This window comes from Leptodactylus fuscus, chromosome 7 (assembly GCF_031893055.1).
Source record: "Leptodactylus fuscus isolate aLepFus1 chromosome 7, aLepFus1.hap2, whole genome shotgun sequence".
Lineage (NCBI taxonomy): Eukaryota > Metazoa > Chordata > Amphibia > Anura > Leptodactylidae > Leptodactylus > Leptodactylus fuscus.
Window position 1 is genome coordinate 139428302 of NC_134271.1, and position 17730 is coordinate 139446031.

Sequence of the window (17730 nt, forward strand, 5' to 3'; positions counted from 1 at the left end):
GGCAGATCAGATAATATGCAGATGCTTGTACACAATGGACTGAGGGTTAGCTGTGTGTTTACATAGAGAGATAACAGCTCTGGCTGAGATAAGCTGCAGCCAAGAGCAGTGTAATATAGCATATGAACAAAGATTCATAACAGTTGTGAAGCCATGTCATTTACTGTATAAAAAGTAGCCTATGTGTTAATCGAGGTTACAAACTATCTATGTGCACGTTCACATTTATAATATTAGTAGGATTATATGTTGTTTGTCTCTATATGTTGTTCTTTATATGCCTGTTTTATGTATGTTAAGACACCCGGAAAGCCCACATGCTCATAAGATGGAAGCCTCTTCCATGTGCCGATGCCGTCATGTTTATTGTTCACATGGTACATTGGCAGCTCAGTCCCATTCAAGTGGCGCGCCAAACATTCTGTCCTTGGGAGTTATACCTAATAGGACATATATAAAGAGGTTGTCCATAGCAGACATCCCTTTAATAGGAGCACCACCCCTTTAAGTAGCGACAGGTCATGTGCTGCTGTATCCTGCACCACGTCTAGTGCCGTTTTGTCAGAATATGCCAATATAAATCCGCATTATCCCTGCATTTGACTGTGTGTGGGTAGAGGACATAACCATTTCATTTTTCTCCGGCTGCCGATAGTCTGCCTCTCCTATCTGCGGATAATGAATTTTTCCTAGTGAAATAAATTCCACTCAGCTTATTTTGAGCGATTACATGATTTGGCCTCTGGCGTTTCTGCAGACGACGCGCTTAGAATAACCGCTTGCTTCTTGTTCCCTGTATTAATTTGTTTCATTCTGTTTTTAGCTTGGAAAATTAGGAGGAAATGAAATCTCGCGGCAACACGCTGATAATTGAGGTTTTTTTCCACCTTATTGTTATTACTCGTAGGTTACTTTTGCATGGAGATGCATCCTTGTTAGTACTGGTGACGCGTAAAAAAATTCATCATTCATTACCAATTATGATGTCATCAGCAAGGCCCGGACTAAGGTCTACGGAGAACCCCGGGCCGGCATATCCATTCTATAGGTAAAAAGTGGAAATTAGGCTACAATATATTAAAGGGTTTCCTCAATCAGCAGATACACCACTGATATGCCGTCCCTTTAAGACAGAGACCCTACGTCGCAAAATGCTATGAAAAAAAACGCAGTTAAAAAGTCTCTCTGTTTCCCCCCCCTATTAAATATATGCGCACAATCCCGCATATAAAATTAACATGTGGGAATGAAATTAGTGTAATCTCATTTACAGTACTATAAGGCTAAGGCCCCACGGGCCTCAAACGCCGCGCTAAAATGCTGTGGGAACAACCGTGGCGGGAACGCATCGCGGTTCTTCCCGTGGCGCTATGAACAGAAAGTTCACAGAGTTTTCCTCCACGGACTTTCTGTTGCCATTATATCTACGGGGAGATCTCCGACTTTTCCGTAGATATAATTGACATGTTGCGATTTCCAAAAATTTTTATTTGCGGCGTTTCCACCGCGGGCAAATTGCGGCGTTTTCCCGGCCTAAAACACAGCGCTTTTCAGCAGCAGCCTTAGCCTAAGATATTCCCTTTATCAAAAACAGCTAAAAAAAATCACAATAATAGTCTTACAAAAACTAGAAACAACAGTAATAAGTGTCTAAATAATACCGCCATATAGTGCCCATATAAAAGAACTGTATAGTGACTATATACAGTAATAAATATATGCACTAAGTAACAGTGCAGTCTTAATAATACCACCATACTGTGTCCATATAAAAGAACTATATAGTGACTATATACAGTAATAAATATATGCACTACCTAAGTAACAGTGCAGTGTCTTAATAATACCGCCATACTGTGTCCATATAAAAGAACTATATAGTGACTATATACAGTAATAAATATATGCACTACCTAAGTAACAGTGCAGTGTCTTAATAATACAGCCATACTGTGTCCATATAAAAGAACTATATAGTGACTATATACTGTAATAAGTAAATTCACTACCTAAGTAACACTGTAGTATCTAAATAATCCTGCCATACTGTGTCCATATAAAATAATTATATAGTGACTATATATGGTAATAAATATATGCACCAAAGTAACAGTGCAGTGTCTAAATCATACCGCCATATAGTTTCCATATAATAGAACTATACAGTGACTATATACAGTAATAAATATTTGTACTACGCTTACAGTGCAGTTTCTAAATAATACTGCCATGCAGTGCACAAATAGTAGTGACATTACATAATGACTATAAAATGAATAAAATAATTGCCTAAGTATACAGTACTCAAATAACTATACGCTAAATACATGTACTGGTTAACTAATAGTACAATGTCTATATAATACCGCTATTTGGTGCCCAAATATAGGGTAACAAAAATAAATACATGTACAGGGTATGCGTAAGTAAGAATTACAATGTATAAATAATACTAACATACAGAGCCCAAATAACAGACATATATGGTGACTGTATAACATACATGTACTAATTAAGTTATAGGGCAAGCTCAAAAAACTACCACCATATAGTACTCAAATCACAGAGCTATATGGTGACTATATAATAAATACTGTACATGTACTATCTAAATAATAGTGCAATGTATAAATAATACCAACCTACAGTACTCACATAACAGAGCTATATGGTGAGTATATAGACAAATGCATGCATTGGCTAAGCAATAACGTAAAGTCTTTATAATACCGCCATATAGTACACAAATAACAGAACGATTCAAGTGAATGACATTATAAACAATAAATTTTATCTTGCGCACTGTTTTGACCTGTGGAGCAATGAATTGGACAAGCCACAGAAATTTCTGCCTCAAATTTGCAGAGTGTGAATGTCCCCAGTTTTAGCGAGTCTACTGTGTACAGTTCTGAGATACAGCTCTGTAGTATATTGTCTCGTAAAGTAAACATTGCAGATGGTAGAGGCGCACCTGCTGGACACATCCTGTGTGACGCCTGCACAAATTGCCCATCATACCCGAGATTTATCCATAGTTTGTCTATACCTGCCTTCAGATGAATGGCCAAATCTTAGAATCCAACCAGGACGCCATCTGCGTCGAGCTTGGCTTTTCATCCTGTGTCCATGTGTGCTCTGGTTTCCTTTTACGGTATTAGAAAATTGTAGTAATTATTATCCTTTTGATGGAATTTTGTTTTTCCTGTAGGCACAAAAATTTGTGCCGCTAGCCACTCTTTCTATACAACGCAACGTACAGTTCGGTAACACCAGCCAATTGTCGCAATTTACACAATTATCCGGAGTGCGGGAGATGCCTAACTTTGGCTCTTCCACCATCTACGTGCCAGAAGTGCCCATGTGACTCCATAGGCCCCCCCCGAGCAACTGATGGTCTATGTTGCCCAACTTTCTTGGCTACTTACGTCTGTTCCAGCCAAGGACCCCCAGGTTACCTTGCCATGGCACGTAGCTACCAACTCCACATGTATGGCGTGTTTCAATCCCACTGTACAACACAGAATGTCACAAAAATACAAGATTTCATATAGGAGTTTTCCCACAGGATAGAGAATGAGTGTCTGATTGCTGGATTCCGACCTTGAGACCCACAGTAAGAAGAATCTCACCTTACGAAGCCACTTGGAACACCTAAGATCACCTTTCTTAACCTTTCACTCACACCCTGTGAGTGTCTGGGCTCATAGGATAATACAAAAGGCACTTTATAAATGTAATATATTTATTTACCGAGTGGGTCGGTACTAGCCACTAAGATACCCAGAAATATATATCAATGGATCATCAAGCAAATACAGATAGAAGTACAATACAATACAGAAAATAAAATGGGGATAAAATAGTAGAAAAGATATAATACTGAACAAAGTTATGGTTTGGATCGCTGGGGCCTCACTCCTAGGTCGCAGGGAGGTTTCTTAAATCAGTCAAAAAGCACGTGTCCTTGTTGTTGCCTCTTTCCTGAGTGACCAAGAATCTAGGTCTGCCTTGCAGTAAAAGGCTGTTATCTAAACACCCCTCCCTTACAGGTGGTCCCCCGTCCTTCCCCCATTGCAGAATCCGGGAAAAGAGGGGTGTTTTCCTGGTTGGTGTAAAGCTGTGTGCCTTTGGTTCAACTGAGGGTCATTATCTCTCCCTCCCTCCTTGGACATCTTCCTTCTAGGGGCCATCTCCCATGGTATAGACATAAAACCACTGAAGCAAATTGACCTCCGAGGTAAACTCAACAATCCTAGAGGTTTGTGTAGGACTGATATGAACAAGTAAAAAATACATTTCAAAGAAAGATACATGGCTGAGGGTGTGTTCATCACACAAGGGTTCCCGAGAATGGTCTCCCCCGAGTCCCCGGTATGAATGGGATGGTAGATCACAAGCATGTCCATTGTTCTATTGACTTATATGGAATTGACGGAGCACTAAACTTGTTCCGTTCTGTTGAGGTGAATGCACTACTGCTCCATGGACTTTGTGATTCGGTGGGAGTCCTAGTGGTGGAACCCCAGTAATCTCTTATGCCTTATCTTGTGACCAATGCCATGTTATACAACCTACCTTAGCTAGCTGAAGCCCACTCTCCCATCATTGAAGTCAACATGGTCCTCCTCTATCTATAGTAACACATCTCATGGATAAAATTTGGATGTTCCTGTTCCTTCCTTACTGATATATGATTTTTCTCTTATTTTTGCAGGAGCTAAGAGATCTTCTTAGGTGGGATTTTACATTTCGGAGAAGTATGAGGATACCTGAGAACTTCACCTTGTGAATATATTCCGTATCCGAGACTTTGGGATGCTTTTTGGCTCAGCAACTGTCTCTTAAGAGGAGCTGTCCACCCTGCAAAGTGCTGAATCTACCATCAAAAGTTCTGGAAGAAGAACATTGACAGTGTCTACATTTTCATACTAGGTTAGGAAGGTTCTTCTCAGTCACCATGGATGATGCATTCAGAGATCGGACTGCTTTTATACGAGGGGCCAAAGACATTGCTAAGGAGGTTAAAAAACATGCGGCAAAGAAGGTCGGAAAAGGTGTCGATAAGATGCAAGATGAGTACACCAAGCGCTCTTATACTCGGTTTGAAGAAGACGACGATGACGATTACCAACCCCAGGATGGGTACTACCGCGGTGACCCTCTAAATGACGATGAAGGAGGTTCTAGTGATGCCACCGAAGGTCACGATGAGGATGACGAGATCTACGAAGGGGAGTATCAAGGCATCCCAAGAGCGGATTCCATGAAAGGAGACAACCTTATCGATAACCAACAGCTCGTAACAGAGTTTAAAGACTTTGAAGATCTAGAAGGACAGAAAAAGAAGGACAAGGAAGAACTGGCCCAGCAGTACGAGATGATCCTTCAAGAATGTGGACATGGAAAATTTCAGTGGACTCTCTATTTTGTTCTAGGACTTGCTCTCATGGCAGATGGTGTAGAAATTTTTGTAGTCGGCTTCGTCTTGCCAAGTGCGGAGAAGGACATGTGCTTGTCTGACTCAAACAAAGGCATGCTGGGTAAGTTGCTGACATTGTGCAGGACCTCATGGTCCATGTTACCGTACTGATATTGAATGAGATAGAATTGTGTAGATTTATCCTTAGTGATACAGTATTTAGCAAAATGGCGCATGACAATGGTGCACTTGGCGGTATAAATTTGATGCCTTTTAAAGTCACCACATGCATTCCATTAAAAGTTGCGCACATCACAAAAATTTTAGGCATGTCATGACTTCTCTTAGCCAAATGTGTTTTTGTGACACTTTCAAAGCTATTAAGGCATAAAAATGTCTACATCTTACTCACTTTTCATTGGTTCATTAAACGGTACCTTCCACCAACTCAAGTTCACTGATTTTGATGCAGTTGGAATTTTTTCTCTAGACCCCACCGTTCCTGAGCAATCAGTGCAGCAAGTTTTGGTACATGATATACTAATTAGGTTTTCTAATGTCAAGTGGGCGGTCTCAGATAGGAGCAGACAAGGGGGTGTGATTATGAGCTGAGCTGGTACCTTGACAGTATGGAGGCTACTTAGCATATCAGATGCCACATACAACTGCACTGATTGCTCAGGATCGGTGGGGGCTAGAGCAAAAATTCCAAAATCACTAAGAACTGGGGTTCTGGGTGAGAGGTCCTCTTTAAAGGGTTTGTCTGGATGGATAAAGTTTTTAGAATAATTTAGAATGTGTTAATAAAAAATAGAAGAAATATTACTCACCTCACCAATCTCCTGCCAATGCTCTTCGGGCCCTTTTTGACACAAAGCAAATGACCACTGATAAGACTGAGCAGAATTTCATCCATGTCCAAAGGGTCCAGGGCATCTCAAAAAGAGTAAAAACAGTAGCAGTGGGAATCAGTGAGGTGAGTAAAGCTAATTTTATTTTGGATTTTAACAATTTTTGCCCCTTTCGTCAATTTTGTAAATATAGACTATTTTCTAATCTCGTAAAACCCCTTGAAGTGGTTCAGGACAATCCAACCGGCCATTCCCCTGGGTTGGACCCATCTGAAAATAAATCTCTATATGTTAGAAGGCAGTAAAGCTCATCACAAAGTGTCCTCCTGCTAGGACCTCCAGCGATCTGCTGAAATCTGTGGGGGAAACCAGGCAGTAAGTGTTTCATTTTGCTGCAGCACCCCCACAGGAGAAAAGAAGCATTACACCATATATATTTAAAGTATTAATATTAATATAATTAATATAATTAATATTTAATATTATTATAATTAATACTATACTTAATAATAATATAATTAATTATTATTATTATTAATATAATTAATATAATTACTATTATTAATATTAATTGCCCATTAATATTAAAAGGACAATTCATCGAAAAATAATCGATACCAAACATCAACCAGAATAACCAACATTATTTTGTTCACATTGGTTATTTCAGTTTGGTTATTACAATATTCGCCAGGGTCCATCTGCAGTTTTGTTCGGACTGAACAAGGCCGAATCAGAAACTGATATAATTATACCCTGGGGTCAAAAAAATCAGAGGCCCAGTGGAGGTGAATACACATTAAACAGTGTTACTCACCTCTCCTTGGCTCTGGGGCGACTCCCTGCTGTCTTTGGGTCTTCTGACTGATGTGAGGGACCAATGAGACCTGTGATTGGGCCTCAGTAGGTGACATGGTGTTATGCCACAAGCGTCACAATGCTGTGTGACCCATGTGACCACTGAGGCCTAATCACAAGCCTCTGCAGTACTTCAAAGAGAGCAGGGAGTCACACCAGAGCCCAGGAGAGGTGAGTAACACTGGTTATAAGTTGGATAACTTTCCCCAGACCTCCGCTCATTATGTTCTGTTGTCTGAAGAGACCCCAGAGTGTAACAGCAGTTCCGCTTCAGCCATGTTCGGTCCAAAACAAACCCGCTGATACTCATACTCATACATGGGTTAAAAGGGGCGTGACCTAAATAATCACCATTAATTGTAATTGAGGTAAAATGCCTGAATACATTTTCAGGGGGAGGCAATAGTGGAAAACGAAGAAGGTATCTGAAATGAATGTCCATCCCCTTTTCCATAGTATGATCGGACCCTGATATAAATATAACTCACCTCTCCGTGGGCCTCTGTATCCAGAGGTGGTCACATCATTGATTTGTATACACGTCCTCCGGCTGTTTGTGCCAGTAGGCCACGGCAGTCCATCGCAGGCCTCGGCGCTCACCGTCGCAGCAGTCACATACCGTTTATAAAGGGGTCACCTGTGATTGGCTACTGCAGTCCACTACCGCAAATGGGACGTCCCTGGTGACGTCAGCCAGGGACCAAAGGAGTGGCCGCCATTGGGAACAGAGGCTCAAGGACATTACCAAGTAGCAGTCCTACTGTATCCTAAAAATATGAACTGAACAACCCCTTTAAAATAAAGGGGAGGTCTGTGTAATGCAGGACAGGACTGGTGCTCCAGTGCGAGGACCGATCCTGAGGATACCGTATTAACTAGTAGGGTAGTTTTTTTCTATATCCTATATAAAGGATCGCTCTGGATGGTAAACACTTCCTCGAGGATCCATTACAAGGCATAAATCTTCCTGAGGCTGAATTCCCTCTGCGCCACTTCTGCCACTGTCTCCTTCAAATAACCTTCAAATCCTTCGAAGGAGATCTACAAATCTCAGCAGTGGGGAGGGGGAATCCATTGATCCAGCAGAACAGTCAATATACAAATAGCGTTCTTCATCGATCCTTCCTCCTGTTAGTACAGCAGGGGAAGCCCCGGTGTTATTCAGTAACGTCTTGGAGTCATCCATTACTTCTTACCTCCGCCTCGGCACAGGCTATGGGGTTATACATCACTGCAGATCCATGCGGGAGACGGAGAGAACTCACACATAGGATGCTCTGTGGGTTCTCGGCACTCACAGCTCTATAGAAAAGCTGTGCATTCACACATCGGTTACGGTCATGGCGCTTAGCAAAATGTACTTTACACAGAACAAATCACGAAAATCCAGCAAGCATGAGTTTTCCCTGAACGCATTGGCAAGCGGTGTGCAGTGAAAGCACACGGACCCCATAGACTGTAATGGGGTCCGTGTGCTTTCCGCACGAGTCATGTGGACAGGAAAGTAGATTGCGAACTACTTTTCTATCCGCATGTTTCGTGCAGAAATCACACAGACTCCATTATAGTCTAGGGGGTCCGTGTGCTTTCACTGCACACCACTTGCCAATGCGTTCAGTCGTCCATTTGGGTGTGTCCCCCGAACGGATGACCGACACATATATGAACGAGGCCTTAGACGCTGTTATTGATGGCCAAATACTCAAGTAGCTGACAGCTATTCCTCTTGCCCCACACCATACACATGCATGCTTGAGCATTCATGTGTTCTCAATAGGAAGAGGGACGTAAATCACTACCAAGTGGTCTCAGAACTGGAACATCAGGGGAGCAGGATGTTATATATACTCATTTTTAGACTATTTTTAGACCTCCGCTTCCCCCTTTACGTCCAGTACAAACCTAATACTTATCCTAGGGTGGGATTTACTTGAATCTTATGTAGACAATCCTCTGCGAACCTCTCAGCTGTCCCAATAATCTACTACCTCTGGTGTAACTATAGGGTTGGCCCAGAAGCCAGGGGGGCCCATAGGTTACCCTCAACACGCTAGGGCAGGGCAAACTTCCTTGGTCTCTTTTCTGGCTTCCTATGGCTGCATTGTATATGTATGATCCCTGTCCTCTGGTGCACTGGAATGAGGAGATTTGTGATCCACAGCCTTCCACTGTCTGAAAGGAGAAAAACTAGTACCAGCAGTATCTGACTATATTTCCTCTTGTTATCCCTGCCCTAAGTAATGCCAGTACTATAATATATATATATATATATATATATATATATATATATATATATATATATATATATATGCCAGTACATTATAGTGAAGAAATAAAAATTACAATTAAAAATCGCAAAGTGAAAAAATTGATGAAAACACTAAAAAAAAGTACAATTTTTACAATTAAAAAAACCCCTAAAGTTTTAAATAAGCTCCACATAAATGCTCCTCCTAGCATCGTAACATACTCTTATATATTTATTTTTTATTTGGGGTGGAATTGTTCATTTTTTTTGCATTTTTGCCCAATTAAAAATTTATATAAATTAAAGAAGTTAATGGGGATGGGATATTAAAGGGGTATATGGGATTATGATATTGATTGCTGCGTCCTCTTCACTAATTACCAAACATGGCTCCCGACAGTATATAGTGGCCATGCTTAGTATTGCATTATTTGAATGGGACTGAGCTGCAGCATGGTATGTGATGTCTGAGAAGATGGAATGGAGCACAAAATCAATGCCCCCTCAGCTTAATTGAGGTTCGATTTTCGCTGTAGTGCTCGGCCTATCAGGTCCATTGGCCTCATGGCCTTTTAGCAACTCAGTCCCATTCAAGAGAATGGAACTGAGCTGCAATACCAAGCTCAACCACTATGAAATGTGTGTTGCTGTATCAGGGGCACATCTTCCATGAGATGATCTGAGGCATTGGGTTCAGACAGCACCTAAACTGGGGGAAGGGGCAGCATTCTAGTTTCTAATCGGGCTAGTTTCTAATCGACGCCTGGGCTGAAGAAGCAAGGGGGTCATATACTGTGAGGGGAGCCATAAAAGGGGATCACATACTGTGATGGGGCCATAGAAAAGGGGAATCATATACTGTGGGGGAGGCAGCCATAAAAAAGGAGGCATATACTGTGGGAAGAAAGGGAATCATGTATTATGGGGGGCAAAAAATGGGGTCATGTAATGGTGGGAGGACAAACCATCAGGTCATAAACTTTGTGGGGGCCAAAAAGGGGATCATATACTGGGTGGGGGGAGCGGCAGAAAAAGGGGTTTATATACTGGGGGGGGGGGGGCATAAAAATGGTGGTGATGTATTGTGGGGGCCAAAAAAGGAGGTCATATAATTGGGGGACAAAAAAGGAGGTCATACTGTGGGGGGAGCCATAAAAGGCCTGTACTGTGATGGGGCCATAGAAAAGGGGGATCATATACTGTGGGGGAGGCAGCCATAAAAAAGGAGTCATATACTGTGGGAAGGCTGTAAAAAAAAGGGAATCATGTATTATGGGGGGCAAAAGAGGGGGTCAAGTAAAATGGTGGTAATGGTGGGAGGACAAACGATCAGGTCATAAACATTGCGGGGGCCAAAAAAAGGGGTCATATACTGGGGGGGGGGGGGCGTAAAAAAGGGGTTTATATACTGTAGGGGGGGCATAAAAAAGGTGGTGATGTATGGGCAAAAAAGGGGGTCATATAATGGGGGGACAAAAAAGGGGGTCATATACTGTGGGGGGATAAAAAAGGGGGTCATATACTGTGGGGGGATAGAAAAAGGGGGTCACATACTGTAGGGGCCATAAAAAGAGTGGTCATGTATTGTGGGGGGCAAAAAAGGGGGTCATATACTTTGGGGAGCTGGCAGGGGGTCATATACTGTGTGTGTGGGGGGGGGGGGTGGACAGAGGGTCATATACTGATATACTGTAGGGGAGTGGACAAGGGGTCATATACTATGGAGGGGTCAAAAAGGGGTGTTGTACACCATTTGGGGGCAAAGATAAAGGGGGTCATATAAAAAAAAAAAGAGGAGGTCGGCACTTTTTTTTTTTTTTTGGGGGGGGGGCACCTTTCTGTAGTTCGCCTTAGGCAGCAGGGAGGTATACAGTGAAGAGCCTGCAGCACCTGTCCCCATCTCATGGTCTATTCATGCAGCTGATCGGTGGGGGTGCTGGGAGTTGGACCGCCAACAACCTGATATTGATGGTGGCTGCTTCCAGAGAACAATAGATTGCATTCAGCTGTCTCACAGAGATAGACAATAGGTTTTAGTATTTTGAGGGTGAGGTCCTAACCCCAATGCATTCGCTTATTATAAATGATAGATGCGCCTCTATTAATAGGTCCGGGCGCAGAGCGAGCGTTTTCCTGGCAAAAGCCTTTTTGCCATTAATTTCGGGGCCTCTTTGCTGCCGCACATTCAAAAAAGGCAGCTTAGCCGGGAGCGAGTCCAACAGCTTGGAAAGTTACTGCCGGCTGCGGGCAAGAGCGAAGCCATCCACACACCCACACACAAGTCCAAGCGACGAGCAAATGTGAGGAACCGCTGCAAATCGGATGGACGTGGAACAGTGCGAGCGCGCTGATGGAAATGACTGCTCCGGAGAAACTAGGTCACTGTCTATAGGATGTCTCAGCACAACGCTCCCTGCTCACCAGAGCGTCGCCTTCCTGCCACTCACTACTCAAATGATCAAGTCACCATTTTCTACTACATTACTCCCCATAACTGGCGCGCTAAAGCGGGAGAGCGCCAAGGTTGTAGTGTCTATGCTATAGAGGTGAGCGTGGCTCCATCCCCTGTCTACGTTAATGGAATCGCATAAGATGGCAGGTGATTGCCTCTCATAGGATCAGTACACTGCTCTCCTGAAACACTCTGTGCTGCTGCAGGGTCTGCTCCCGTCACTGACTGACTGTGACCTCCCTTTTGTCGCCTAGTGTAATGACATCATGGCTCAGTAGTATTATCACATGAGCGAACAGGTCTGTGCTTAGAGATATTTTCCTTAAATACTCTGTGCTGCTGTGCTCTACCCACAGGTCTTACATTATTATGCAATTATCATCAAAAGCCATTGCCATTTAAAAATTCTGATCCCTTAGGGTGCAGTGTGTAGGGCTGACTCCACCATCTGCTAGTCCGACTGCACCCTCTGCTGGTCCAACTGCACCCTCTGATATTTTCACTGAGCCCTCTGCAGGTCCGACTGCATCCCCTGTTTCTCTGACTCCACCTTCTGCTACCCTGACTTCACCCTCTGCTGCCCCAACTGTAGCCTCTGTGGCTCCAATCGCACCCCCTGCTGGTCTGACCCCCCTCTACTTCCCTGTCTGCACCCTCTGCTGCCCTGACTGCATCTTTAGCAGCTCCAATCGCAACCTCTGCTGCTCTGACTCCATCCTCTGCTGAGTTGACCAAACTCTACTGCTCTGACTCCACCCTCTGCTGCCCTGACTCCACCCTCTTCTGAGTTGACTCCACCCTATTCTGCTCTAGCTCTACCCTTTACTTCCCTGACTCTCCATACTCTACTGCTCTGACTCCACCCTCTTCTGAGCTGACTCCACTCTCTATAGGGCTCATTCACACAGGGCAAGAGGGGGCGGATTATGGCGCTGAATCCACGTTATTATCCGCCCCCTCACAATTGAGGTCTATGAAGACTCCCAGGCTTTCGACATGCCCTTTCTTCAGGCTTCAGACTCCGCGACATCACCCTCCAGAGTAGGCCCATTCATTTGAGCCTATTCCGGAGAACCCCGACGGGATGCCGTGCACTGCACAGCGACAGAATATGCACACGTGTAATTGTGTGTGAACTAGCCCTGACTCTACCCTTTACTGCTCTGACTCTGCCCTCTTCTGAGTTGACTGCACTCTCTAATACTCTGACTCCACCCTCTTTTGAGCTGACTCCACTATCTACTGCTCTAGCTCCACCCTTTACTACTCCAACTCTCCATTCTCATCTGCCCTGACTCCACCCTCTTCTAAGCTGACTCCACCCTCTACTGCTCTAGCTCTATCCTTTACTTGACTGACTCTCCATCTTCTACTGCTCTGACTCCACCCTCTACTGCTCTAGATCTACCCTTTACTACTCCAACTCTCCATTCTCTACTGCCCTGACTCCACCCTCTTCTGAGCTGACTCCACCCTCTACTGCTCTAGCTCTACCCTTTACTCCACTGACTCTCCATCTTCTACTGTTCTGACTCCACCCTCTGCTGCCATGACCATACTTCAGCTTGTCTCCTTCTTCTCATAAAAGTCGCATGCAGCACCATACACACTAATAACATCACAGATAACCGTCTCAGACAAGATCATTTTCTGAAATACTCTGTGCTGCTGAGTTACTCTCTTTATTTACTTGTGTCTCACTCCAAATTTGTCCACATTCCTTCGGGCTATCATCCATGGCAAGTATTCAGTTCACTGCTCTAGATCTGTATCCAAACACCCTAGTCAAAGCAGAGTGGCCTATTGATGCCCAACTGTAGCAACAATAGCCCCAGCTCTGCCCCTGGATCCTGCCCCTGTTATATGTAGCTTAACATTATCACATCAATGGCCAGGTTATTGCCTCCCACAACATCAGTGCACTCTTCTCCTGAAATACTCTGTGCTGTTGAGATACTTTCTGGGTCTGGGGTGCATTTTTCAATGTGCCCCTCCTTATGTACTGACACAGCAGAGTGTCTAGCTCTGTGCCCAAATATCCTGCACCCCTAGTATCCACCATTAGACCCAATAGTATCCTGGCCGATTGATATTAGCCCAGACCTCACTTACATCATCAGATGAGGGATCAGCTCCCTGCACGATCAGCACACTCCTGTTGTCTTGTTGTAAACATAGCCCCTGGTGCTAGAGGATAAAAATCAATGTACAGATTTCCCTGGAGTTGATTCTGGTGTCAGTGAGTAAGGACTAGGCCCCCTCTTGCTGTTAAAAAATCAGATTGGATTGATTTTGCATGGTACCTTGAAATGGTCCATTTAAAGGGAACCTTTCACCACCTCCACCAATTCCAACTCTTTGCATACTTCAGTTGGTGCTGCCCCATTGATTTGAGCCCAGTTGCATTTTTTCCTCTAGTCCCCACCATTCCTGAGCAATCGGTGCTGGTAGTTCCAGCATTGATTATACTATTTAGACTATCTAGGCTCAGGTGGGCGGTCCCAGACTACCTGCTCCAGTCTAGGACCGCCCACCCAACAGAAAGCAGTCTAATTAGCTGAACGTATAAGCATTGATTACTCAGGAATGGTGGGGGCTAGAGAAAAAATTCCAACTGCGCCGGAATCAGTGCCAATGTGGGATTGGTGGCAGTGGTGAGAGGTCCTGTTTAACCCCTTCGGACCTCCCAGAAGTTTAAAGTCAGCATTATTGTTCAGTTGCAGAAGCAGGGGCCGGCTGTTATAGAGAAGGCCGGACCTCCTATAGAGAAGGTAGGGATGATTTATTACTGTCCCTGCCATCCCGATCAGTTATGGGAAATGCATAGAATTGACAGTACTGATAGAAAGAAGAGGATCCCTTTAAGAAAACATGTGACTTGGCAGTATGTATAGGAACTGACGTTCATGCTGCGTGTTATCTCTCCGCAGCCCTCCTTGCAATCCATTTGATCGCTAAATATCATGGCTGTCACAATACAAGCTGCGTAGTAACACGAATTGCGCATTAATCGTGCCAAAAGCGACATAAACAGTAGCATCAAAGGCGAGTATTTGTGTGAGAGGGAACGCAGCGTGCAGACAGCGTGCAGTCACGATGCCGGCTGCCTGCGCTCTTATTAACGCTCTCAGTAATTAGAATCATCAAGCAGGAGCGGGGATTGTTTCTACATCACCTCCTCCGAGCCTGACGATCGGAAACGTGTGTCATCTGGATCCTGTCACTGACACAGGCCGGGGAGATGTACTGATTACTGGGTTCAACATGGAGATAAAGTTGGGGCTGATAAAGTGTTATCAGACAGACCGAGAAGCGCTTAGTTAAGACTCATTATCTCAGTAAATTGCTAGTTCTGGATGGGAGACTGCTGGACTGATGGCCTGTGAAATTTGTACAGAGCCAAATGAGCTACATGTACCTGCAGATACACCATGCTTGGCCGACTACATGACGGAAATGTATTGATATTTACACCACTCAACACCATCTGATGTAGAGAAAGTAATGTTGTTCAGTGGTACAGTCACTGTGTACATACATTACATTACTTATCCTGTACTGATCCTGAGTTACATCCTGTATTATACTCCAGAGCTGCGCTCACTATTCTGCTGGTACAGTCACTGTGTACATACATTACATTACTGATCCTGTATTATACTCCAGAGCTGCACTCACTATTCTGCTGGTACAGTCACTGTCTACATACATTACATTACTCATCCTGTATTATACTCCAGAGCTGCGCTCACTATTCTGCTGGTACAGTCACTGTGTACATACATTACATTACTGATCCTGTATTATACTCCAGAGCTGCGCTCACTATTCTGCTGGTGCAGTCACTGTGTACATACATTACATTACTTATCCTGTACTGATCCTGAGTTACATCCTGTATTATACTCCAGAGCTGCACTCACTATTCTGCTGGTACAGTCACTGTGTACATACATTACATTACTTATCCTGTATTATACTCCAGAGCTGCGCTCACTATTCTGCTGGTGAAGTCACTGTGTACATACATTACATTACTTATCCTGTACTGATCCTGAGTTACATCCTGTATTATACTCCAGAGCTGCGCTCACTATTCTGCTGGTACAGTAACTGTGTATATACATTACATTACTTATCCTGCACTGATCCTGAGTTACATCCTGTATTATACTCCAGAGCTGCACTCACTATTCTGCTGGTACAGTAACTGTGTATATACATTACATTACTTATCCTGCACTGATCCTGAGTTACATCCTGTATTATACTCCAGAGCTGCACTCACTATTCTGCTGGTACAGTCACTGTGAACATACATTACATTACTTATCCTGTACTGATCCTGAGTTACATCCTGTATTATACCCCAGAGCTGCGCTCACTATTCTGCTGGTGCAGTCACTGTGTACATACATTACATTACTTATCCTGTATTATACTCCAGAGCTGCGCTCACTATTCTGCTGGTGCAGTCACTGTGTACATACATTACATTACTTATCCTGTACTGATCCTTAGTTACATCCTGTATTATACCCCAGAGCTGCACTCACTATTCTGCTGGTACAGTCACTGTGTACATACATTACATTATTTATCCTGTACTGATCCTGAGTTACATCCTGTATTATACTCCAGAGCTGCGCTCACTATTCTGCTGGTGCAGTCACTATGTACATACATTACATTACTTATCCTATATTATACTCCAGAGCTGCACTCACTATTCTGCTGGTACAGTCACTGTGTACATACATTACATTACTTATCCTGTACTGATCCTGAGTTACATCCTGTATTATACTCCAGAGCTGCGCTCACTATTCTGCTGGTGCAGTCACTGTGTACATACATTACATTACTTATCCTGTACTGATCCTGAGTTACATCCTGTATTATACTCCAGAGCTGTGCTCACTATTCTGCTGGTATAGTCACTGTGTACATACATTACATTACTTATCCTGTACTGATCCTGAGTTACATCCTGTATTATACTCCAGAGCTGCGCTCACTATTCTGCTGGTGCAGTCACTGTGTACATACATTACATTACTTATCCTGTACTGATCCTGAGTTACATCCTGTATTATACTCCAGAGCTGCGCTCACTATTCTGCTGGTGCAGTCACTGTGTACATACATACATTACTTATCCTGTACTGATCCTGATTTACATCCTGTATTATACTCCAGAGCTGCGCTCACTATTCTGCTGGTGCAGTCACTGTATACACTATTCACCATATAACACATTGCTTTCTTCCTGCCACAGTTTCCCTGTGACTTTGCTTATAGTCCTCACCGCCCGCAGCTGAATATATTGTACATCTTCTGCTGCTGACTCAGAGTGCCCCAGCTGCTTATCCGAGGCCCCACAAACTCTGCACTGACGGGGGGTGGGGGTGGCGGATAGCTAAAGCAACGTCTGCAGTCCCTGGCATGGATTGGGTTAATAGCACGTCACCCGCTTCCCGTCCTACAAACACTTGCCTCGTAATTTCACGGCCTGATTACATATTTATGGGGGAATCCTCCAGTGGATTTTAAGTTTGGAAGCAAATATTTGATGTTAAATAATATTTGCATGTTTTATTTATCCGGGGTTTTAATTCCAGGATGTTTGTGAATAAAACATGGCAGCAGATTTACCGACGACGAGGACAATTGCCTCGCTAATCCCGACTGCAGAGTCAGCATCGTACAATATGGCTGACAAGTTGTATTTCTGTTGCACCCATGTCGACCATGTGACTGACCCTTGACCTCTTGTACTGAATTTAGGGTTATAAGGATCATGTTTCGATGTCATCATGTCGGTCATTCAATCCATTCCCACCGCACTATGTGTCTTTTTTTACTCATTACCACAATGAAATACAATTTATCCCACAAAAAA

General features: G+C 43.6%; 1 protein-coding gene across 1 annotated transcript in view; it reads left to right on the plus strand.

Moving 5' to 3' along the window:
* SV2A (synaptic vesicle glycoprotein 2A) overlaps positions 1-17730 on the plus strand; it is a 114036-nt gene that overhangs the window by 59345 nt on the left and 36961 nt on the right. The window contains exon 2 of the mRNA XM_075283172.1: positions 4715-5540. Within this exon, the coding sequence (XP_075139273.1) occupies positions 4958-5540 (583 nt within the window). The 5' untranslated portion in view covers positions 4715-4957. The remainder of the gene's footprint in view (positions 1-4714; positions 5541-17730) is intronic.